General features: G+C 37.3%; 1 protein-coding gene across 4 annotated transcripts in view; it reads left to right on the top strand.

Annotated features, from left to right (window-relative positions):
- BRAF (B-Raf proto-oncogene, serine/threonine kinase) overlaps window positions 1–26,584 on the top strand; it is a 173,002-nt gene that overhangs the window by 77,624 nt on the left and 68,794 nt on the right. For all 4 annotated transcript variants that reach the window (XM_043589723.1, XM_043589724.1, XM_043589721.1 and 1 more), the window contains exons 3-6: window positions 13,128–13,391; window positions 19,815–19,918; window positions 20,777–20,879; window positions 25,598–25,746. In XM_043589723.1, coding sequence (XP_043445658.1) covers window positions 13,128–13,391; window positions 19,815–19,918; window positions 20,777–20,879; window positions 25,598–25,746 — 620 coding nt within the window. The remainder of the gene's footprint in view (window positions 1–13,127; window positions 13,392–19,814; window positions 19,919–20,776; window positions 20,880–25,597; window positions 25,747–26,584) is intronic.

Here is a 26,584-nt window from a genome sequence, read left to right as displayed (position 1 = left end):
TAGGTTACCTAATCTCATTATACCTGACCTTATTGGTAAAATGAGAATACTGTCACACATGTAGTAATTTAAGGTTTAAGTTTATAATTAGGAAATAGCATCATTCTTCACACATATTTTTGATTCATTCATTCAGCACATATTTATTAAGTGCCTGTTTATACATTTATGCTTTTCTAGGCTCTGGGGATATAGCACAAAAAAAAAAAAAAACCACCACACAACTGTGCCTTTAAGCAGCTTATAGTTTTATCAGAGGAGGGAATTACAGGCAATAAACAATAAACCTACATAAACATTGGGTAAACTATGAAGAGGAGACTAGCTGGAGATGACAGTATTCTTCCCTGGGGAAAGTTGATGAGGGTCAGTGGGAAGACCTTTGGGTACTGATATTTGAAGGCTCTTCAGTGAAAAACCAAGTTTGTTGGTTAGCCACTGAGACCCATCATTCTGCTTTCTGTCCCTACGTATTTGACTACTCTAGGAACCTCAAACAAATGGAATTGTACAATATTTGGCCTTTTGTGACAGCTCATATCATTTAGCATAATGTCTTCAAGGTCCATCATGGGTCAAAATTTCCTTGCTAATTAAGGCTGAATAATGTTTCCACATTTTGTTTATCCATTCATCTATCAGGGGATACCATTGATGGTTGGTCATTTCTATCTTTTCATTACCACGAATAATGCTGATTTTACTCCTTCTGACTGTATACCAGAAGTGGAATTACTGAATTATGTGGTAATTCTGCATTTAATTTTTTTTAATTAACTAATTCCTCTTTAATTTACATCCAAGTTAGCACATAGTGCAACAATGATTTCAAGAGTAGATTCCTTAATGCCCCTTACCCATTTATCCCATCCCCCCTCCCACAACCCCTCCAACAACCCTCTGTTTGTTCTTTTATGTTTAAGAGTCTCTTATGTTTTGTCCCCCTTCCTGTTTTTATATTATTTTTGCTTTCCTTCCCTTATGTTCATCTGTTTTGTATCTTAAAGTCCTCATATGAGTGAAGTCATGTGGTATTTGTCTTTCTCTGACTAACTGATGTTGCCTAGCATAATCCCTTCTTTTTTTTTAATTAATTAATTTATTTATTTATAAAAGTTTTTTTATTTTTTCTAAATATTTTTTTCTTTTTTTTCAATATAGAAATTTATTGTCAAATTGGTTTCCATACAACACCCAGTGCTCATCCCAAAAGGTGCCCTCCTCAATACCCATCACCCACCCCCCCCTCCCTCCCACCCCCCATCAACCCTCAGTTTGTTCTCAGTTTTTCAGAGTCTCTTATGCTTTGGCTCTCTCCCACTCTAACCTCTTTTTTTTTTTTCCCCTTCCCCTCCCCAATGGGTTTCTGTTAAGTTTCTCAGGATCCACTAGCATAATCCCTTCTAGTTCCATCCACGTAGTTGCAGATGGCAAGATTTCATTCTTTTTGATCCCCAAGTAATACTCCATTGTGTGTGTGTGTATGTACACATATATATGTACACATATACACACACCCATATACATACATACATATACATACATATATGTGTGTGTATGTATATATATGTATACATATATACACATATGTATACATACACACACACACACACACACACACACACACACACACACACCACATCTTCTTTACCCATTCATCTGTTGGTGGGCTTTTGGGCTCTTTCCATACTTTGGCTATTGTCGATAGCGCTGCTAGAAACATTGGGGGGCATGTGCCCCTCGAAACAGCACACCTGTATCCCTTGGATAAATACCTACTCGTGCAATTGCTAGGTCGTAGGGTAGTTCTATTTTTAATATTTTGAGGAGCCTCCATACTGTTTTCCAGAGTGGCTGCACCAGTTTACATTTCCACCAGCAGTGCAAAAGAGATCCTCTTTCTCCGCATCCTTGCCAGCATCTGTTGGCTGAGTTGTTAATTTTAGCCATTCTGACTGGTGTGAGGTGGTATCTCATCGTGGTTTTCATTCCTGATGATGAGTGATGTTGAGCATTTTTTCATGTGTCTGTTAGCCATCTGGTTGTCTTCTTAGGAGAAGTGTCTATTCATGTCTTGCCCATTTCTTCACTGGATTATTTGTTTTTTTGGGTGTTGAGTTTGATAAGCTCTTTATAGATTTTGGATACCTACCCTTTATCTGATAATGTCATTTGCAAATATTTTCTCCCCTTCTGTCGGTTGCCTTTTAGTTTTGCTGATCGTTTCCTTCGCTGTGCAGAAGCTTTTTATTTTGATGAGGTCCCAATAGTTCATTTTTGCTTTTATTTTGCTTGCCTCCGGAGCCGTGTTGAGTAAGAAGTTGCTGTGGCCGAGGTCAAAGAGGTTTTTGCCTGCTTTCTCCTCTAGGCTCTTGATGACTTCCTGTCTTACATTTAGGTCTTTCATACATTTTGAGTTTATTTTTGTGAATAGTTTAAGAAAGTGTATTTAATTTTTTAAGGAAATGACATACTGTTTTCCACATTAGCTGCCTTTTACATTTCTGTTAGTAATATACAGGAGTTCCAGTTACTCCATATCCTTGCCAACACTTACTGTGTGTGTGTGTGTGTGTGTGTGTGTGTGTGTGTGTGTGTGTTTCTGATAGCCATCCTAATGAGTGTGACATGGTATCTCATGGTTTTGATTTGCATTTCCCTGATGACTTATGATGTTGAACATCTTTTCATGCGTTGATTGGACATTCATTGTTCTGTGGAGAAATGTCTGTTCAAGTCTTCTACACATTTTTTAATTGGGTTGGTTTTTTGTTGAGTTGTAGGAGTTCTTTATATATTCTGAGTATCATTCCTAATTAGATAAATGATTTGCAGATATTTTCTTCCATTCCATGGGTTCCCTTTTCTCTCTGTTGATTATATCCTTTGTGCGAAAGACTTTTTTATTTTGATGATGTCTCATTTACCTGTTTTCCTCATGTTGCCTGTGCCTTTGGTGTCACATCCAAGAAATCATTACCAGACCCAGTGTCATGAACCTTTTTTTTCTGTTTTCTTCTAAGATTTGTAATTACAGTTTTAGCCCTAACGTTGAGGTCCTTGATCCATTTTCAGTTAATTTTTCTGTATGGTGTAAGCTAAGGGTTCGTTCAACTTCATTCTTTTGCATGTGTATATCCAGTTTTCCCAGCCCCATTTATTGAAAAGGTTGTCCTTTCCCATTGAATAGAAACTTTGACACATGCCCTTGTCAAAAATCATTTGACCATGTATGTGAGAATTTATTTGCGGGCTCTCTTTTGTTTTCCGTTGGTATTTATAGTCCAACTTTATGCCAGTTTACACTGTACTGGTTTGATTACTGTAGCCGTGTAAGGATTTTAAAGTCAGGAAGCATGAGATGTCCAACTTTGTTTTCCTTTTAAGGATTGCTTTGGCATTTCACTATCTTTTGAGATTTCATATGAATTTGAGGGTGGATTTTGCTATTTCTGAAACACATGGGGATTTTGGTAGGGATTGCATTGAATCCATAGATTGCTTTGTGTAGTATTGACATCTTTAGAGCTCATAAGTCTTAAATATGAATGGACAGCTAAGAATAACCAAATATTGGAAGAAAGCTTGTAGCAGGAAAACAATAGCAAAAATGGTCAAAGCAACTCAGAAATAGTGCACAGAACAGATGAGAACCTGAAAATAACTATAATTAACATCAGAGATAAGAGAAGACAATCTGTTCTTATTTCATGGCTGTACTAAAGAAACAAAAGTCTTTTTTTTTTTTTTAATTTTTTTTTCAATGTTTATTTATTTTTGGGACAGAGAGAGACAGAGCATGAACAGGGGAGGGGCAGAGAGAGAGGGAGACACAGAATCGGAAACAGGCTCCAGGCTCTGAGCCATCAGCCCAGAGCCTGACGCGGGGCTCGAACTCACGGGCCGCGAGATCGTGACCTGGCTGAAGTTGGACGCTTAACCGACTGCGCCACCCAGGCGCCCCGAAACAAAAGTCTTAATAGAGAACAAGAAAGAGCTCTTGGTATTAAAATAATTAAAATAGTAAGCAGAAAATGTAAATACATATGTGTATGTGTGTCTGTGTGCATATACATAAACAATTGTTGTAAGATAAAGTTAAGGAAATCTCTAGAAAGCAGAATAAAAATAAAGATGGAAAGTATTAGAAGAAAGATAAGAATTAGAGAATAAATCTAGGAGAGCTATAAAAATACCAAATGCTTTTAGGTACAGAAAAACAAAAACACCTAATCACAAGTTGCCCAAACAAATAGGAGTTTTATTTTCCCCTCCTGTAACAAGAAGTGTGGAGGTAAATTATTTTAAGATTGATTCCACAGCTCAGAGTTGTCAGATGCTGGGGTGGATCTCTACAGTCCTTTAGGCCTTTCTGTCATGAGTGCCACAGATCTGTATGCCATCATAGGACACTTCAAAGCAGGAAGCTGGGATCACAGACGCTCTCTTGTGTCCTACGCGCTTTCAAGGAGGAAATTTTCCCCTTCAAATCCCCTACACGTCTTGTCCTTTATATCTCATTGACCAGAATGGGGTCACATGTATCCCTACACCGGGACTATGTTTATATTTCTTGAAGTAAAAGGCTAAAAAGTGAAGTTTTTCCAGTGTTCACAGTTTGGCTTTAAGATAAGCTTGAGCATTGGCGACTAGAAGTTATGCTATAGTTATTTCGTTCCAAACATTTCAAGATAGGAAATAATGTTTTCTATGTTTGATATTTTTGATATTTCCACAGGAAGATAAAACTTTACCTATCCCTGCATCTCTTCCTTGTAGCAGAACAGGGTGAAATCAGTTCTGTCACCATCAAAATCTTATGTCCTTGTACTAATTTATTTAAAAACTAGCTTTTAAGTTGTTCTAGATTTTTTCCTACTGACGTGAATAATAATTAAAATTATATTGATTCTCTTGATGATAACTTCAGTGAAATGACCTATAGTACTCTTAAGGAATTTCAAATTTGGCTTTTTAGTCTTTGGTTCCCTTTTTATTTATTATTATTTTAACATTTATTTATTTTTGAGAGACAGAGATAGAGCACAAGGGGGAGGGGCAGAGAGAGAGGGAGGGACAGAATCCAAAGCAGACTCCTCCAGGCTCTGAGCTGTCAGCACAGAGCCTGATGTGGGGCTCGAACCCATGAACCGTGAGATCATGACCTGAGCTGAAGTCCGATGCTTAACTGCCTGAGCCACCCAGGTGCCCCATAAATCTTCATCCAAAGGAGGAAAAGATAAGTTTGCCTTGAAGAGTCATTTCCCAGGAAATCTTTTTTTTACCCAATTTTTCTCCCTCCATACATCCAACAAGTTATTTGAATGCCTTCTGTGTGTAAGATAAAATGCCAGTTGCTTCTCTAGTAGTAGGTTCTTCTTTTTGGACCTGACATATTAGATTCCAGAAGAGAAGGAATAGTGTTTCTTGAATCACTGTGCTGGTGATACACACTGGTGTTACACACGGAGTCCTAGCTACCATAGAATTGACATGTATGCCAGAGTGCCCTGCAGACAGAGGCATGGTAACGGTAGTAGCTCCTGACATTTATTATTTGCTATCTACCAGGCACTGTTCCAAGCAGATAGTCGGTCATTTAATCCTCAACCTATCCTTTGAGTTACACTTCCTATTCTCATTTTCATTTTATAGATGAAAAAACTAAGGCACAGAGGAGTATAATAATAACATGGCTAATGCTACAAAATTAGTCAATAATGTAGCCAAAGTTTGAATCCACACATTCTGAATTCAGCATCTGCTCTTAACTGCTATATCATTATTATGATACTGACAGCCTTTTTGGTCTTTAATCTGTGTAGAACCCAGGATGATGCAGAGATATTTTATTAAAACAAGTGAAAAGAATACTAGCAGCAAGGTCCTTCTTGTGGAATACAGAGCAGTCCATTAGATACCATCTTTGGGCAATCTGTAAAATTTCATTGTATCTTGTGAAATGAAGTTTAACAATAAGTTTAATGGACTAATGATAAAAAAATGTTTATTTCACTGCTTTTTCCCATTTGTTTAAAGTAGATCCTTAGAGGGGCGCCTGGGTGGCGCAGTCGGTTAAGCGTCCGACTTCAGCCAGGTCACGATCTCGCGGTCCGTGAGTTCGAGCCCCGCGTCGGGCTCTGGGCTGATGGCTCGGAGCCTGGAGCCTGTTTCCGATTCTGTGTCTCCCTCTCTCTCTGCCCCTCCCCCGTTCATGCTCTGTCTCTCTCTGTCCGAAAAATAAATAAACGTTGAAAAAAAAAATTTTTTTTTAAAGTAGATCCTTAGATAATTTTCCTCCCATTTTTCCCCAAAATTTTATTTTTAAGTAATCTCTCCACCCATTGTGGGGCTTGAACCCACAACCCTGAGATGGAGTTGCACACCCCGCTGACCCAGCCAGCCAGACATCCCTCCCACTTTTACTTGAGAAATGATTCACATACTGTAAGATTCACTTTTTTAAAGTGTGCTATTCAGTGGGGTTTTTTTAGTATATGCACAAAGTTGTGCAGTCATCACCACTATCTTAATTCCAAAACATTTTCATCACCCTAAAGAGAAACCCTTTACTCATTAACAGTCATTCCCATAAGCCCTTGGCAACCACTGATCTGCTTTGTATTTCTATACATTTGCCTTTTGGGGCACTCTGTGTGAATGGAATCATACATGATACGGCATTTTGTGACGGGCTGCTTTCACTTGGCGTGATGTTTTCAAAATTCATCCATGTTGTAGCATGTAGCGTTCATTCCTTTTTATTCCCTCATGTAGATATATCAAATTTTGTTTGCCAATTTATCAGTTGACGTTTGGGTTTCCACTTTTTGACAATCATGAATAAAGCTATTATGAACATTCATATACAAGTTTCTGTGTAACATACGTTTTCACTTGTCTGGGTTCTATGCCTTGGGATGGAATTGCTGTGTCCTATGTATGGTAACTTTATGTTTTAACTTTTTGAGGAACTACCAGACTGTTTTCCAGTGTTAGCTGCTCCATTTTAAATTCCCACCAGAAAGCATGAGGGTTTTCATTTCTCCACATCGTTACCAACACTTACTCTCTTGTTTTTTAAACAGTCATGGTTATAGTTTTGACCTAAAAATGGTAAAGCATCTTTTTGATGTGCTTATTAACTGTTTATCTTCTTGGGGAAAAATACCAATTCAAATCTTTTGCCCACATTTTAAACTGGGTTATTGTTCAGTTGTGAGAATTCTTTGCATATTCTAGATAGTAGATCCTTATGAGATATATATATATATATTTTTTTTTTTTTTAAGTATTTTCTCCTATTCTGTGGGATTTATTTTTCATTCTTTTGGTAGTGTCTTTTGAATTTTTTTTTTTTTTAACGTTTATTTATTTTTGAGACAGAGGGAGACAGAGCATGAACGGGGGAGGGTCAGAGAGAGGGAGACACAGAATCCGAAACAGGCTCCAGGCTCTGAGCTGTCAGCACAGAGCCCGACGCGGGGCTCGAACTCACAGGCTGTGAGATCATGACCTGAGCCGAAGTTGGCCGCTCAACTGACTGAGCCACCCAGGCGCCTCAGTAGTGTCTTTTGAAGTATAAAAGTTTTAATTTTGAGAAGTGCAGTTTATGTTTTTTTCTTTGGTTGGTGTGATTTAGCGTGTCATACCTAAGAAATTACTGCCTAATCTAGGTTCATGATGATTTACTCCTATGTTTTCTTCTAAGAACTTTGAATTTAAAAAATTTTTTTTAATGTTTATTTTTGAGAGAGAGAGACAGAGCATGAGCGGAGTAGGGACAGAGAGAGAGAGAGGGAGACACAGAATCTGAAGCAGACTCAAGGCTGTGAGCCGTCAGCACAGAGCCCAACGCGGGACTTGAACCCACCAACCGCAATATCATGACCTGAGCCAAAGTCAGACACTGGTTAAGTGGTTAACTGAGCTACCCAGGCACCCCTCTGCTAAGAACTGTGTAGTTTAAGCTCTTAGTTTTAGGTGTATGATCCATTTTGAGTTACTTTTTTATTGTAATCTTAGATAGTACTCCAACTTCATTCTTCTGCTTGTAGATATTCAGTGGTACCAGCACCATTGTCAAAAACCAGTTGGCTGTAAATGTAAGGCTTTATTTCTGGATTCTCAAGTCTTCTGTGGTGTTCTATGTATGTATCCTTATTCCAATGTCTTGATTACTGTACCTTTATAGTAATTTTTGAAATGAAGAAATGTGAAGCCTCCAACTTTGTTCAAGATTATTTTGGTTTTCTGAGTACATTACACTTCCATATGAATTTTAACATCAGCTTGCCCATTTCTATAAAAAAGCCATTGGTGGGGCGCCTGGGTGGCGCAGTCGGTTAAGCGTCCGACTTCAGCCAGGTCACGATCTCGCGGTCCGGGAGTTCGAGCCCCGCGTCGGGCTCTGAGCTGATGGCTTGGAGCCTGGATCCTGTTTCCGATTCTGTGTCTCCCTCTCTCTCTGCCCCTCCCCCGTTCATGCTCTGTCTCTCTCTGTCCCAAAAATAAATAAACGTTGAAAAAAAAAATTTAAAAAAAAAAAGCCATTGGGATTTTGATAAGGATTGTAGTGAATTTGTAGGTCAATTTAGGGAAATTTGTCATCTTAATAATATTAAGTGTTTTTGTATTATTAAAAAAATTTTTTTTCAACGTTTATTTATTTTTGGGACAGAGAGAGACAGAGCATGAACGGGGGAGGGGCAGAGAGAGAGGGAGACACAGAATCGGAAACAGGCTCCAGGCTCCGAGCCATCAGCCCAGAGCCCGACACGGGGCTCGAACTTACGGACCGCGAGATCGTGACCTGGCTGAAGTCGGACGCTTAACCGACTGCGCCACCCAGGTGCCCCTTGTATTATTTAATTCAAAAACATCCGACATGATCTGTGCCTTCAACTAGTTTACAGTTTAGTAGAGTCATATTAAGAACTCAGCTAAGTAATACAGGGATGACAGTAATAAACATAACAAGAATTGCTAGTACTACTTATTCCTGCTAGTAAGAATATTTATTGGGTTTTTGCTATGTGGTAGCCTCTGTAATAACTTCTTTTACTTGTATTATCTCATTTAATCCTCACAAAATTTTTTCATAATGAGAAAAACATAGTCCTATAAAGAAGAACATGATAATAGTCTAAAGGAGGTGAAGAGAAAGAATACTTCTTTGGGGTTTTATCAAGCAGAGCTTTGAATTGGACTTTGAAAAATAAGTAGGATTTTGATGCGAAAGAATAAGGTTTTGGGAAAGCTTCATCCTGAAGAAGTATCTGGTATCTGTAGTATCTGGAAGAATGAACCACAAGAATTTTGTTGATGATACTGGTGGTGGCTGAGGTGTGCATTTTTGTGGGAGGACTTGTCCATATTTGCTGAGTAAGGAAACAGAGGAAAAGTTGGAAGATATAAGAGAAATTGAGGATAACAGTGTACCAAGGCCTCTGTAGAGGCCCTAAACATTCAGTACCATTACTAAATTGAGAACAGAAGAGAGATGGGGCGGGCCCCTGGGTGGCTCAGTCAGTTGAGCATCCCACTGTTGATTTTGGTGCAGGTCATGATACTGGGTTCGTGGGATCAAGCCCCACATTGGGCTCCATACTGAGCATGGAGTCTGGTTAAGATTTTCTCTCTCCATCTGCCCCTTTCCCCCACTCGTGTGTGCTCTCTCACTCTCTCTCTAAAATAAATTAAAAGAAAAGAGAGATAGGGAAAGGCATGGAGAATTGCTTAGACAAAGAAAGAAGAGGAAGCTTTTATTTGATGGCTTTGACCTCCAGAGTAAATTTGAAGGTAATGTAATGCTGTTTTCTGAGTGAATTAAAGATTGGGTGATGAAGGTAAGGAGGCAGAGAAGCATAGAAAAGATTGGAGTGTAGGTATTGTGAAAAATGTAATATGATGTTAAAATTTTCGGGTAGTACCCTAAAGGACTAATTTCCACGAATTGATAATGGGACTCATTGACCTCCTTCTATCTTCTTGACTTAATTAACTGACCTTAACTAATTGACCTACCTTACTATCTTCTCCAGCAGTGTATGGTAACCTGAGAGAAAGAATGGAATAATTGAGTGGTTAGAATTTACTCCAGATTTGTATTTGACAAACAAGTTGGTAAAAGAATAAGAATTAGAGAATCAGAGATGTTACTAGTGGTATTGTTGAAATGGTGAGCCACAAAGTAGGGGCAATAAGACAGTCAAGGCCCAAATCTAAGAAACTTCAAGGGATTAATGTTGATATCATAAGCAGATTAATGTAGTAAGATGGAAACTTGAGAAGGTGTGTTCAGGGACAGGGGAAGCTCCACATTGAGGTCTTGTCATCATTTGGAACTCCTGGATCTTGAAGGTAGAATGAAAATCAATACCTTTAGAAATAAGTTTAGAGAACTTTATGGCAGGAATGTTAAAAGAGTAATCCACACTGAATGCATCAAGGATAGTGGGATGAAATGAGTCAATCCAGGGACAAAAGGCAGGCAAGAGCCTTGATTGCAGCTGTGAGGATGGAGAGAGGTGGAATAACTTAATAAAAGGAAAGAGCTATTGATAAGTGCAGTGAAATAATAGCTTGTAATCCACAATGGAGGGAGCAGTATATTTTCAAAAATTAAGACTAACATTTTGATAAAGAAATAACATTCTGAAAATTTATTGTTTCAGTGCATTCCATTTCCCTAAGGCTTACTTTGTGTACTTGCCCAGATGATAGTAAATAAGATTTGATATATGCAAGGGGGAATTTTTATCTCCCAGACTTGCATGTATGTGATCTTCCTAGGGTAGGAATTGCGTCAGTCTTTATTTTTTTAGTTTGAGTCCCAAACAGTGCCAGACACATGTATGCTCAGTATATACTAATTGACGGATTAAAGGCTGGATAAATGGATCATATTGAAAGAGATGCCCGTAAGTAATTAGCTCTTGGAACTGAAAGCTAACACAAAACACAGTTCATATAATTTTGAAGTGATTTGATTATAATGCCTCAAAATGTTATGAAGCATTTCCAGAATCAGGGTAGGGTAGCTACTAGGTTATAAAGGAGAGGGCTTTTTAAAAATTTTTTTTAAATATTTATTTACTTTTGAAAGAGAGAGACAGAGCGAGAACGGGGAAGGGACAGAGAGAGAGGGAGACACAGAATCTGAAGCAGGCTCCAGGCTCTGAGCTGTCAGCACAAAGCCTGATGCGGGGCTCGAGCCCACGAACCATGAAATCATGACCCGAGCCAAAGTTGGACACTTAACCGATGGAGCTGCCCAGGCACCCCAGGAGAGGGCTTTTAGGTGCAGTTTATGCCCTTTACCCCAATGGCTCAATTTACTATTTTTCCTTTTTTTTCATCTTCAAAATTATATTTTAACAACCAGCATAGCAAGTGCAGTCAGTGGTCTTTACTGAAATGAAATTTCTTCTTCATTCTCCTCTATCTTTGATCATTCTCCTTTGCTTATAGAATGAAGTTCAGGCTTCATAGCATGGTATAGACACCCTCTACAAGCTGGTGCCTTACCCACTTTTCCAGTTGCATTACTTGTTTCCCTGTATTGCTATTCTTCATTTAATTCCGCAAACATATATTGATCCCTTGTTGTGTCCCAGATACTGAATTGCATGCAGCTATACTAGTCTGTAGTTTTCCCTCTATGCCTTAAAGTTTCCTACCTCTCTATTTGTTGCAGAATTTCTCCTGTACACAGCTCTCTCTTCTCCCCCACTTAACTCCGTCTATCTAAATGCTAACATAATCCTACCTCATTCTCACCTTATATCAAGAATGTCTTTTATTTCTCATGTATAACACTTAAGCATACTAAAATACATCCACCTGCTTCTCTGCAGCCCAATAATAAACTCCTTGAGTGATGAGAAGTTTTAAAATCTTTGATTCTCCCTTGTAGCCTTTTATAAATGTTTGTGGTATTACATCTATGTATGATAGTAGAGAGAAATGGTGGACCATAGTGTGGGGGAGGGTGATTTCCATTGCCCTAAAGAACCGTGGACATATATATTCCAATTTATTCCATCCCTTTACTCTCAATATCACTCTGTTTTCAAAATTCTTGTTATTTTTAGAATATGATATCTTATGTGGTCATTTGACTTTATAGCTTTAATCAAATGAAACTTCTAGAAGTTTCCACCCTAGTGGATAATGGCACCAGAATTTCTTGACTGCAGGGCATAAACCACCTTTTCAAATAAAATTTTATTCTTTAAGCAGTATTTGATGGGATCGTCAGAGATCCATAGTGAAGAGAATGAAGTATTTTAACTAATACCTGTTTCAGAAAGAAGGTGGCAGTTATGTAACTTCTAAGCCCTATTGAGAAGATTTTGGTGGTAATGGCGAGATCTGACCCTGTACCTGAGTCTTATTTTTTGGCAAATCTCTTTTAACCCCGCATCTCCTTTTCAACTTCTCTTTCTGTTCTTTGGAGGGCAGAAAGGTATGAAACTTTATATGCCTACAATTTCCTCAAAAAAAATTTTTTTTAATAGAGAGGGTACTTATCCTTGATTTAGTATAGTATAGTATTTTATCTTATGTTGGATATGCAGTTTGGAAGTTAAATTGCAATATGACCAGGGGTGCCTGGGTGGCTCAGTAGGTTAAGCATCCGACTTCAGCTCAGGTCATGATTTCACGGTTCGTGGGTTCAAGCCTTGCATTGGGCTCTGAGCTGACAGCTCAGAACCTGGAGCCTGCTTCAGATTCTGTGTCTCCCTCTCTCTCTGCCCCTCCCTTGCTTGCACTCTGTCTCTAAAATAAGTAAACATTAAAAAAGATTTTTGTTTTTAAATTGCAGTATGACCAGAACATTGTAAATACATTTTAAAATTAACATTCATGGGTTATTCTAGACATTTATATGTTTGTTGATTTCTCAGTGCAATGTACTGTCTTATCACATACACAAAAAAATGATCAATTTAAAAGTAGAAGTATTAATTTACAGTACTTTCAGCACTTATTTTGTAACTTGTACTTAAAACCCTATTAGCTAGATTATAAAGAGTTTACAATCAAAGATTTAAATTTCATATTTCCTTTTGTTACTGTCAGGAAAAAGTCCAGATTCAGTGTATGTTTACTTTATTTTATAGGCCTATGAAGAATACACCAGCAAGCTAGATGCCCTCCAACAGAGAGAACAACAGTTATTGGAATCCCTGGGGAATGGAACTGATTTTTCTGTTTCTAGCTCTGCATCAACGGACACCGTTACATCTTCCTCCTCTTCTAGCCTTTCAGTGCTACCTTCATCTCTTTCAGTTTTTCAAAACCCCACAGATGTATCACGGAGCAATCCCAAGTCACCACAGAAACCTATCGTTAGAGTCTTCCTGCCTAATAAACAGAGGACAGTGGTGAGTCAACTTTTAATATCATCATTGCTTTTTCTTTGTGTTTTTCAGAAAGAGTAGTTGTTGAAAATGAAATACGTTATCACTCCATATTCTGTGGTCATGCAAATGGAAGCATCCATTTCAAAAAGGAGTGGAAAAGACATATTAATTGGTGCCAATGTCTGTGTCCCTTAACTGGAACAAATTGTATTGTGTTTAGTGTCCGATTTGACATTTTAACCTATCTGCCAAACTTGAACCAGACTCAAGCCTAAGTACTAGTTCAGAATCAAAAAGAATTTCCAGACTTGAGCTTGTTTGTTGTCTAACATATGTCAGGTAAGCTTTGTTCTTTGCCCTTGAGAAATCCCTATTTGGACTTATCAAATGTTGGATTTTTAGTGTGCTTGATATTTTTCCTCTGTCTATGTAACTTTTGTTGATCATTAGCATTACCATTGGAACGAGTATTCTGTAAGTAACATTTAAAGAATGGAAATCTGCACAATTTTATGGATGGTCTATAATCCTTGAGTACAAGTACTGTCATTGCCTTAAATAATGCATCTATATGCATTGCGACTTTTTAAAAATGCATGTGGTTACTTTTGAGGTTAATAAAAAACCTTTTCATTTCCAAATACAACTGAAGTCAAAGTAGTTTTTTTTCCCTCACACAGCATTAGTAGTAATGCTAGATTTTCATAGAAAAAGTTTGATGACTAGGCTGTTGCTTGGAGGCTATAGCCTGGAGGCTATGGTGGCCTCCAGTGAGGTTAATTTGTCACCTTGTGCAACAAAGAGATGTGAGTGTCAGTGTGTGGGGATGCAAGACTAGGCCTTCAGCCAGTGTCACAAAGGTAGTTGGAACTCAGGTCCTTGCATAAAGCTGAGTCTTTGAGGAGCTTTATCTTCAGCAAAAGGGTGAACTAGAAGAAAATCTACTTACTCAGCATACATAAATAACAATGAAACTTGTCTGTCTTCACCAGTGGTCCAGATAAAGTTTAAAGCTTCCCTTGTGAATTCCTAATTATGGGCCTATTCTCATCATGGTGTGGGATTCATATTTGTACTTATGGGTCCTGTCCAGGAGCTTTCAACGCAACAAATGGTCCTAGAGAGATAATAGCGCTCAGGCACTGGGTAGAAGCAAATGCAAACCCTCTTTGGCCGATCTAGGTCTCATGAAATTCATATAGATAATGCCCACTGACAAGTTCAAAATCCCATGTCATAAAATACACAAGGAAAGAGCCTATCAGCACATTAGAAGACTTAAAAACAGCACGATTCCTAAGAAGGAACCAAATAGGACTTCTAGGTGGTCTTAATATTTTAAACTCAGTGGATGACAGTTCCCATCTATGAAGTATTCTTGCTAAAGATGATTTTATTGAATGTTAAGCTTCCACACCTTCCATTTTACAAGAAACACAAGGAATAGAAGAAAAAGTTAAGTGCCATGAGGAAGTGATAAATTCAGAATGTGGACATTGTATAAGACAAATGGCCTGGATTCAATGTCACAGAAGATAAAAAAGATTAGGGATTATTCTACAACTAAACAAAACTAAAGAGATGTAAACAATTGCAGTGTGTGATCCTAGTTTGGGACTAAGATGGGGAAGAGCTATCAAAGGCATTCTTGTGATGGGAAATGGTGAATGTTGATTAAATATGTTATTATGGAGTTATTAATTTTCCTATGTGTGATAATAGGAATGTAGTTACGTAGGAGAATGTCTTTATTCTTAGGAAATACATTTTTTAATATTTAGGGGTAAATCGTCATGACACCTACAACTTTGTCCACCTTCTTTTTTTAAATAAAACTTAGGCACAGTAAAGTATACAAATCTCAGGTGTACAGCTGAGTATGTATATGTAACTTTGTGCATATGTAACTGCCATGCAGATGAAGATACAGGCCATTTCTAATGCTTGGGAAGAGGTTCTCCCAAGCCCCCTGCAATTCGGTCATCATTTTTCAGAGTAACCACTATTCTGACTTCTATCTCAATCAATCAATTTAGAACATAGTTTCAAATGATAAGATCGAAAACAAATGTCAGAGAAAATAAATATTAAATGTTAGAATCTATGTAGAGAGAATTTGGATGTTAATTGTATCATTCTCATTTTCCATGTTTGAAAATTTTCATTATAGAGTTGGAAAAATGCAAAAACATATACCAAAGGAAAAATAGAAAGTTCGAAAGAAACAGTTGTCACTAAGGAAAAAAAGAAATAATGAACATTTGATTTGATGAAGTAGCAAGGCAACTTGAACTATAATTTCAGTATCTCTAGTAGTTACAGCGTATTACAGAACAGCTGTCAAATGCTAAATAAAAATTAGAATATTTGTTTTAAGAAACTAAATGGGGGCGCCTGGGTGGCGCAGTCGGTTAAGCGTCCGACTTCAGCCAGGTCACGATCTCGCGGTCCGTGAGTTCGAGCCCCGCGTCGGGCTCTGGGCTGATGGCTCAGAGCCTGGAGCCTGTTTCCTATTCTGTGTCTCCCTCTCTCTCTGCCCCTCCCCCGTTCATGCTCTGTCTCTCTCTGTCCCAAAAAATAAATAAAAACGTTGAAAAAAAAAATTAAAAAAAAAAAAACTAAATGGATGAGATTAAAAGTAGATTAAATCCAACTGAAGGGAGGGAAAATTAGTAAACTGTGGAAAGCAAGGAAAGAGAGTCAAAGAAAATATAAAAGAGGGGATAAGAGGTATGAAAGATGAAATGAACAGTTTCATTATATGCCTGAGAGGAGTTCCAGAAAGTGAAAGTAGAAATAAAGGAGTAGAGCAGAATTCAAAGAAATGATGGCTAATGTTTGTGGAACACATGAATCTAAAGATTTGGGGAAAACAGGCCCTGAATTGTATAAGTAAATTTTGGTCCATAATTATTAAACATAACAAAATGAAAGAATACTATTTTAAAACGATTCAGGGAAAGAATTATCTATAATAAAAAACTACAATTGGATTATTAAAAAATATTGATTGTAGCAGCTGGAGAAGCCAGAAGACAATAGAATATTGTACCAAGAATGCTGAGAGGTGCCTGTTAAGTTGCTTAGCTGAAGTATGAGTTGAAGGTACATTCACTAATAAAGGCCTTTCCAGATGGGGAATTTACCTTTCCCATGCTCTGCTTAAGGGAACTACTCAAAAATTACTTTAGAAAGTTGAATACAGATGAAGGAATGAAAAGTAAAAATTAAACCTAAAACTATCAAATTTATAGAAGAAAACATAGAAAATCTTAGTGACCTCGAATTTGTGGCAATGATTGCATAAATATGACACCAAAAGAAAAATCCATAATGAACATATTCATAAACTGGACTTCATCAAAATTAAAAACCTATTGCTCTTTGAAACACAGTGTTAAGAGAGTAAAAAGACAAACCACACAGACTAATCTTTGCAGAACATCTATTTGATCAAAGACATGTATCCACAGCATTAGAAAGAGCTCTTTGAACTCAATAGTAAGAAAGCAGACAACTCAAAAAATAGACAAAAGATTTGAGCAGATGCTTCACAAAAGAAGATATGTAGACAGTAAATAAACACATGCAAAGATACTCAACATCATTGGTCATTGGGGGAATGCAAACTAAAGGCACAAGATGTCACTACACGCCTACTAGAATGGCTGGAATGAAAGAGTGGTCATACCGACTATTGGCAGCTATTATGTGGAATAACAAATTTTTATACACTGCTGGTGGCAATGTATAATGGTACAATCACCTTGGAAAACAATTTGGCAGTTTTATTTAATTCAGTTCCTTTAAAATCCCAACAGTGTTTTTTGCAGACATAAGAAAAATCCATCCTGAAATTCATGTGGAGGCTCAATGAATCCTGAATAACCAAGCATTCTTGAGAAAGAGCAAAGTTGGAGGTCTCACACTTCCTGATCTTTAAACTTTTTACATGCCTACTGAGTGGCATAGACATCAGACATATAGATCAAGGAAATAAAGAGTCCAGAAATAAATGATCATGTATGTGGTCAAAGGATCTTTGACAAGGGTGCCACGGCCCCCTCTGGGGGGGAGGCGGGGAGGAAAAACCCTTCCACAATGGTACTGGGAAAACTGGATATGCACGTGCAAAACAATGAGGTTGGACCCTTACCTTACACTATATGCAGAGTATCTCCAAATAGATCAAAGGCATAAACATAAGAGCTGCAACTATAAAACCCCTTAGAAGAAAACATACAGGAAAAGCTTCACAATACTGGACTTGGCAGTAGTTTTTTAGGTAAGACACCAAAAGTACAGGCAACATGTAAAAATAGAGAAATAGGACTATATCAAAATTAAAAACTATATGAATCAGAAGCTTTGATGCAGCCACTCTGGAAAATAGTATGGAGGTTTCTCCAAAAGTTGAAAATAGAACTACCCTATGACCCAGCAATTGTACTACTACATTTTTAGCTGAAGAATACAAAAATGCTGATTTGAAGGGGCCAATGTTTATAGCAGTAATATCAACAATAGCCAAATTATGGAAAGAGCCCAAATGTCTGTCAACTGATGAATGGATAAAGAAGATGTATTTATATACAATTCAATATTACTTGGCATTCAGAAAGAATGAAGTCTTGCCATTTTGCAACAATGTGGATGGAACTAGATTATTAGGCTATATGAAATGAGTCAATCAGAGAAGGACAAATATTATTTTACTCGTGTGGAATTTAAGAAACAAAACAGATGAACATAGGGGAAGGGAAGGAAAAATAACAGAGAAGGAGGCAAACCATAAGAGACTCTTAACTATAGAGAACAAACTGAAGGTTGAGGGGAGGCCGGTGAGGGGGGTGGGCTAGATAGGTGATGGGCATTAAGGAGGGCACTTATTGGGATGAGCACTGGGTGTTACATGTAAGTGATAAATCACTAAATTCTACTCCTGAAACAAATACTACACTGTTAACTAACATGAATTTAAATTAAAAAAAACCCACAAAACTATGTGAATCAGAACACAGTCATCTAAGTGAAAAGACAACTTATGGAATAAGACAACTTCTTTTCATATTTACAAATCATATATATGATAAGGGGTTAATATTCAGAACGTATTTTTAAAAACTCCTACAACTCAACAACAAAAAACCTATAAGCAACCCGATTAAGAAAAGGGGAAAGGACTTAAATAGACATTTCTCCAAAGAAGATATACAAATAGCCAACAAACACGGGAAGAGATGCTCAACAGTAATCATTAGGAATATACAAATCAAAGCTACAAGGAGCTACCACCTCACACCCATTAGAATGGCTGTTATCAAAAAAAGAAAGGAAGAAAGAAAGCAAGAAAGGGAAAGAAAGAATGAACAACATGTTTTATTCAACGTAGTAGTAGAAGTCATAGACACAGCAGACACACACACACACACACACACACACACACACACACAGAGGAATATTACAAAACCATAAAAATGGATAAGCTGAGGTGCCTGGGTGACTCAGTCGGTTAAGCATCTGATTTCAGCTCGTGTCATAAGCTTGCAGTCCCTGAGTTCGAGCGCTGCATCAGGCTCTGTGCTGACAGCTCAGAGCCTGGAGCCAGCTTCAGATTCTGTGTTTCCCTCTCTCTCTGCCCCTCTACCGCTCGCAGTCTGTTTTTCTCTCTCTCAAAAATAAATAAACATTGGAAAAAAAAAAAGGATGAGCTCTTGCCAAAGAGGGTATTATGCTAAGTGAAATAAATCAGACCGAGAAAGACATATACCATATGATTTTACTTGCATGTGGAATCTACAAAATAAAACAGGAATAAACACAAAGCATAATCAGACCGGTAACTACAAAGAACACACTGATGGCTGCCAGAGGGCCAGAGAATAGAGGGATAGGCAAAATGGGTGAAGGGAAGTGGGGGGAGATACTTCCAGTTGATGGAATTAGTAAGTCATGGGGGTGAAAGACATAGGGAATATTACTATTCTGATGTTGTATGGTGAGAGATAGTAAGCTATACTTGTGAGCACAGCATAATGTATAGAGAAGTTGAATCACTATGTTGTACACTTGAGACTGAGGTAATGTGTGTCAGCTATATTCAAATTAAAAAAATGTTTTTAATTGATTTTGCTTTAATGTTGACTTGTTTCTCAGTGGTGGGTATATAGGAATCTGTTATACTTTCTGTTTCTGTATGTACAAAATATTTCGTAATCTTAATAAAAAACAAAATCAGTTTTGCTTTCAGTTGGTGAATAATAGATACTTGAGTCATGATTTTCCTTTAATATTAAGTTAGCTCTATAAATGATGTTGTATCTAACATAGTAATCCATATGACATTTTAAAGGTATTATAAAGGTAAGCTGTTGAGCTTTATGAAATGATGTGAAAAAATATATAATTCCTTTTACCTCATACTATATATTTCTGATACTATAGGTACCTGCAAGATGTGGAGTTACAGTCCGGGACAGTCTAAAGAAAGCTCTGATGATGAGAGGTCTAATCCCTGAGTGCTGTGCTGTTTACAGAATTCAGGATGGGTATGGTTTGTATGTGATGTGAAATTTTGTTTAAAAAGGCAAAAAAACCTCAGACATTGAACTTTGGGGTGTTCTGTAGCATCTTTACCCAAACCTAGGGTGTTAAAATTTAAGTTTAGGAAAAAAAAAAAAAGCCTAGAGAAAATTTGCCAGGCTTTTGAGGAGTTAACATTAGACAGTTTTGTGTGATTATAGTATTTTGTTATTCTGATCAAATGACTTTATTTGGAGTTGGAGATTCTTAAAATTTTTGAACCATTTAGAGTGTGACTTACTTGAATAACGGACTCTACCCCACGCCCATTTTTAATATAAATTCATAGTTTCACAAAAGGCTTATCAGAATTAACATTTTACATTAAACTGTTTTTCTTTCAAAAAAGTGTCTAAAATTGTGCCAAGACCCCCCAAATTTTGAATCCTGTTTTTTAAAAAATATCCTTTTTGGGGCATGTTGTCCCTTGAGTGCTGTTTTTATTTTTTTAGTTTTTACTTTTTTTTGAATGGATAGATAAATCCGTACCTGTGATTTTTTTTTTTTTTTTTTTTTTTTTTTTTTTTTGGAGGGGGGACCCTAGGAACAATCAATTTTCTGCTGTTGTAGGTCTTTTCTGGAGCTGACTTGAAGAAAAGAGTACATCTCTTTACCCTGCTGTTTGTCCAAGAGTGATACATTTATTTGGGGTAAACTTAAAAATTAATTTATTGCCATTTAAATTTCTAACGATGGAAGACCAGGGAGCCAAACCTCCCTCACCATTACTAGCCCCTCAATAACCAATTTTCGTATCTTCAGCATGAGGTATGTGAAGATTTTTAGGTACGCTAACCAAGAAAGGCTGTGTCTACACTTTTCAGAGAGAAGAAACCAATTGGCTGGGACACTGATATCTCCTGGCTCACCGGAGAGGAATTGCATGTAGAAGTGTTGGAAAATGTTCCACTTACAACTCACAACTTTGTATGTACTTGTACATTTTTTCTCAGTGTCAAAAACGTTCAGGTTCTTGTGCATGAGTTTTTATTTAAGGAATATGCAATATGGATGAGTAATTTAGGGATTGATAATTGACCTAGGTTAAAATCAGTTCTTTAAAAACTTCGTATTTAAACTAGAGTTTTATTTTCATCATATACTTTCTTTTTAACTTGAAAAAGCAATAGATGACTTTCATTAAAAGGAACTAAAAAGAAGGGGCACCTGGGTGACTCTGTACGTTAAGCGTCCACCTCTTGATTTCAGCTCAGTCATGATGTCACAGTTGTGAGGTAGAGCCTGCTTAAGATGTGCTTTCTCTCTCTCTGCCCATCCCCCGCGTGCATGTTCTTTCTCTCAAAAAAAAAAAAATTTTTTTTTTTAAAAAAGAACTAAAAAGAAAATTTGAATGGTACAGAAGTATATCAAGTAAAAAAATGAAAATAAGAGGGTAAACATTTGTTATCTTGTATTCTTCTAAACTCTTCCTGTATATACAAATGTGTGCTTATACCTGTGAGCCCAAAGTTTTTTCCTTTCTCTTTTTTCCTTCCTTCCCTTCCCATTCTTTCCTTAAATGAAATATGGAGTCATATTCTGTATGATATTCTTCACCTTAAAGAAAAAAAAAATTCAACAGTGTATCATAGATCTCTTGCCACGTCAGTACACCTAGGTTTGTGTTTATAGTGATTGCATAATAGCCCATATTTAACCATCCTCTATTAATAGACATATAAGGGGTTTTAAAATCTATTTTGTACAGGACTAAACAGAATTTTTGCATACAGCTTGATACACTTGTGTAAATGTTTCTGAAGATGAGTTAATGGAAGTGGAGTAGCGCTTCTTGAGGACCTCTCCCTTTATCTGGGGTTTGCATTTGCTGGAACCTAGCCTAAGCTAAGTGTCACCAGCATGAGACCTGGAATGTGGGACATGTCCACCTTAGTGATGAGGGTATAGTGCCCAGAGTTTGAGAACTTACCCTCTAAAGGATAGGCAGAAGCCTAGAGTAGAATGATCTGTAAGGCAGGAATGCACTTCTTACTTTCTATTATATATGGAATTTTGACAGTAGTTTAATTTTTCTAGATGGAAAGTTATTGCTAATCTTTGGGCATCCAGTGCTCTCTCGTGTGCTTTGGTGATCAGTACAGCTGGACTCCTAAAGCAGATGAATGATGAGCTGATTTCCTTGGGGGTTTGTGCTTTCTGGGCTCCGTTAGTGGTGAATAATTTGTGCTTCAGTAAATAAGACTTCTTTTTTTTTATGTTTATTTTAAAAATTTTTTTATGCTTGTTTATTCTTGAGAGAGAGAGAGAGAGAGTGACAGTGCACAAGTGGAGGAGGGACAGAGAGAAAGGGAGACACAAGATGTGAAGCAGGCTCCAGGCTCTGAGCTGTAAGCACAGAGCCTGACGTGGGGCTTGAACTCACAAACCGTGAGAACATGATCAGAGCCGAAGTCAGATGCTTAACTGACTGAGCCACCCAAGCACCCCAAATGTTTACTTATTTTTGAGAGAGAGAGAGACAGACAGACAGTGAGCAGGGAAGGGGCAGAGAGAGAGAGACAGAATCTGAAGTAGGCTCCAGGCTCTAAGCTGTCAACTCAGAGCCCAACGTGGGGCTTGAACTCATGGACCACGAGATCATGACCTGAGCTGAAGTCAGAGGCTTAACCCACTAAACCACCCAGGTGCCCCAATAAATAAGGCATCTTTTTGATGAATGTTGTCAGTCAGATTTACTATGTAGCAAGTAGTTTTGTAATGATGACCTAGCAAGTTCATTACTATTTATTATTTTTTTAATTTGTAGAATTTGGAGTGGATAAATCTGAAGATAATTTTAAGTTTTTAGGATCCCAAAACAGTAGAGCTTACATTTCACAATGATTACTACTCTTTTTCTTAATTATTCTTCTTAGCTAGAAATCAGTTAAGAGGAGGTGAAAAATCTAATGTTAAAGTAGTGCCTCGGGAAGGTCCTTGCCACAAGAGAATAATGAAAACAAACTGCAGAGTATAAAAATCCTCACAACACAGTTGGAGACTTGCCAGTAAATATTTATTGAGAACTTTCCACTTACCACCACTGTTTCTGATCTGGGGATATAACAATGAATGAGAAAAACAATATCCTTGCCTTACAGTAGAGAGACAGATGATTCGATAAGAACATTTCATAAACACTCTTAATTACCGTGTATGTATAAAGTACAGTAGATGCACAGAGTAGAGACTCCTAACCAGGCCTTGGAGGATCAGGAAAGTTTCCCAAAGGAAGAACTATCTAAGCTAAGGCCCAGTGGATGAGGGAAGAATACTCTCAACAGAAGGAACAGTGTAAAAGCATGGTACTTACAAGCTCTGAAAGAAGTTCAGGGGGTATGGAATCAAATTGGAGAGGGGGTGGTTACAGTGCAGCAAGAGTTAGGGCTAGAGTAAGAAGAGTCCAGCCCGTGGGAGTCTTTGTAAGGCATGTTAAAGACTTGGACTTCTCTCCAAAATAATTGGAAATTGAATGCTTGTAAACAGGGGAGACCTGGGAATGGATTTGTGTTTTAGAACAGTTGCTGTGATGCCATGTAGAGGCAGAGGGAAAGCCTGCGTTCCGTTTAAGAAAGGGAAAGAATTCCTCTCTTTGCTTCTCTTTGCTGGATCTTGCTGGCTACTGGAGGATAGCTGTTTATGCCTCCTGGTTCCATAGAATCCATTGTAAAAGCAGTTCCTTTGGTATTTGCCTGGGTTCCAGAAATCCCTGGGAACTGACAGGGTGTAAGTGGCAGGAAAGGTAGAAAATCTGCTTTCCCGTGCCCACTTTTATTGACAAGAGTATACTCATATTCAAGTGCATGTCACAATTTATACTCCTGCGTACCCACGTTTGCTTCTCATTTCCATTCCTCTCTGCTTCCCTTCCTCCTCCCCTCTTGCCTTGTGTGTTTTTTTCTTCTGTACATACACAAACAGCCTGGTACACGTAGGTTTCAAGTAGAAGTCAGTAACAGGAAGAAAAACTGCAAGTGAGTAGATGAATGAAAAAAGAAATTAGGGCTTCATGAAACTGAACAGATTATCAGATGAGTGCGAAATGGTTAGCAAAGAGGATCAGGTGACTATAAAATAATTACTGTGAACACGTTTTGTATTTTTCTGTGCTCTATCTTCTGAGATCCTGCGAGAAATACAAAAAGTCCTCACGTTGGAGAGTAATGGCCACATAAATGTTAAAGGTTTTCTAATTTCTTGTATATCCAGAGACAAATGGAAAAGTAACAAAGCTAAAAACAAGTAGTTGCCTTTTATATTCTCTAGAAAGTGATACGTAGACCTTTTTAGGTGAAGAAAACAAGAGCCACTCTTGAAATCACTTGAATGTTCTCAAAAAGCTGGAATGTATCATGTGCCAAGATATCATTTTCCTGATGAGACATTATTGTTAAATATCTTTTTATCCTGCTAAATGTATGTTTATTGAAAAGAGTTTGGTAAACTGTGGGTATTGAAATAAACTTACTGGCTCATGAAAGGCATTTGCATGGAATAGAAAGTTCTAATGTACATTATATATGGTCAGGATAAATACTGTTATATGAATATAGGTATGTCCTGGGTCATGATGTAAACTATACTTGTTACTATTGTTTGTGATTAAAACTGTCTGAGACACTGAGATGAATTAAGGGTATATAGGAAAGACAAAGGACAAAATAGAGTCACCTATGCTTTCACCACTCTGAAATAGCCTCTGTTAACATTTCGGTATTTATCTTTCTTATATTTTCTGCTTATTCTATATGTAAAACAAATACTCTAAAAATAATTTCTGGCTTCAGTAGTTACCAGGATAGAGCCTCCCTGACGCAGTTCTTATTATGTGACCCATGTTGTAGATCATTTGCCTTCTGACATGGAGTTCTTAAGTTTCCCATAGAGGGATGTTCACAAACCCATTTAGGTGTTCTAATCCTCTAACTGATAATTTGTTAAAAGTGGTTCTTACTGTCTTTTAGGTGATTTTCCTATCCCTTATCCTAGTCCGTTTCTGTTTTAAAGCTCTTTGGGTGTTTTGGTTTTTTTTTCCTATTACTAAGTAGTAACTTTAAGCCAGAGTTCCTTGCTTTATCAACCTCGGCCATCATTTACTGATCACTGATTTTATAGGGAATTAGCTCATTTGTAGTGTTACAACCTTACCTTTTTCTTCCCCTTTAAATAATATACCATCCCACCCCACCATGTAAAAATAAACAAACAAACAAACAAATAAATAAATAAAATGCCATTGTTTCTTGTTCTGTCAGCAGCAGCAAGCATCACTTAACTCCTTTCGTGGGACAGTTGTTACAGTGTGTCCTCACCCTTCCTTTCATGCCTGTTCCCTCTTTCTACTTGTTATCTCTACTTTTACTTTCATGGAGTCAGGTTGAAAATAGTTTCCAGTCTTTTATTCACTTTCCATCTTCTTGACTTCTGAGTTTTCTAAATTGGATATTGAGTGGGAGATAAGTACATATGGTTCATCTATTGCCTTGAACCCCCTGGTCTTCATTTTAATATCTTTGTGTGTAAGGCAGTTCTCATGATATGAACATATTAAAGATTTGTTATTTTAAGCAAGAGAGTGAATAAGTTGATTTCTAAAAAGATTCTTGCAAGTTTTTAAAATGCTCTCTGATGTTTTTACTTTGCAGGTACGGAAAACGTTTTTCACCTTAGCATTTTGTGACTTTTGTCGAAAGCTGCTTTTCCAAGGTTTTCGCTGTCAAACGTGTGGTTATAAATTTCACCAGCGTTGTAGTACAGAGGTTCCACTGATGTGTGTTAATTATGACCAACTTGAGTAAGTAATAAAAAAAAAAAGTCTCTTTTCTATCTACCATTTTACATTTAACTTTTCTTAATGTGAAACTAGAGTATCTTAGAATCTGGGAATTTTCTTTCCAGTAGAGTTACAGGGAATTAAAAAAGGGTGGCTAGGGAATACAATGTAGCGTAGCCAGTACTGCTCCCCCAAATTTAATTCTGATTCAGCTGTACATTTCATTTATGTGTTATATTCTCTTCTAATGAATAAAGTTCCCTTGCCCATAGACATCACTGATAGATGGTTTTTGGGAGGAGAGTGGTGTGATTTAAACTAAGTTAACCATTATATTTTTGGATCACAGATCAGAGATTCTGATCCTATCACTATTTTGTAAATTATGTGTGTTCTCTCTCTCTTTCTCTCTTTCGGTCTCTCTCTCTCTCTCCTTCAACCTCCCCCGCCCAGTTTATTTGAAAGTAAGATATAAAATCTTTGTACCCAGCGTATCTTTCTAAAACTTCTATTTGCTTTATGCCACAGTTTCTCTAATAGATTAGACTGAGTCTATTGTAATCTTTTTTGTTGTTGTTGCTGCTGCTACTACCGTTAAGGTCTTATTACTTTGCTTGATCACTTGAGCAAAGAGAATTCAACTCTGTACTTTAAAGTACATTTGATGTAATCTAACTTAGCAGTTGATACATTTTCTTCTAATTCTTTAACCATAAAGCATGATTTTTCTCCTCTAATATATAGAAATTTGCTAGATAGGACAATTAGTTCTAGATTATAAGCTTGCCTTTCAAAGTGCAATATAATTTTTTATAAATAAGCCTTTAGGCAAAAAACGACTAATTGAATTTAACAGTCA

Source organism: Prionailurus bengalensis, chromosome A2, assembly GCF_016509475.1.
Source record: "Prionailurus bengalensis isolate Pbe53 chromosome A2, Fcat_Pben_1.1_paternal_pri, whole genome shotgun sequence".
Classification (NCBI taxonomy): Eukaryota; Metazoa; Chordata; class Mammalia; order Carnivora; family Felidae; genus Prionailurus; species Prionailurus bengalensis.
The sequence above is the reverse complement of the archived record's forward strand: the minus strand, read 5'-3'. Positions and strand labels throughout refer to the sequence as shown.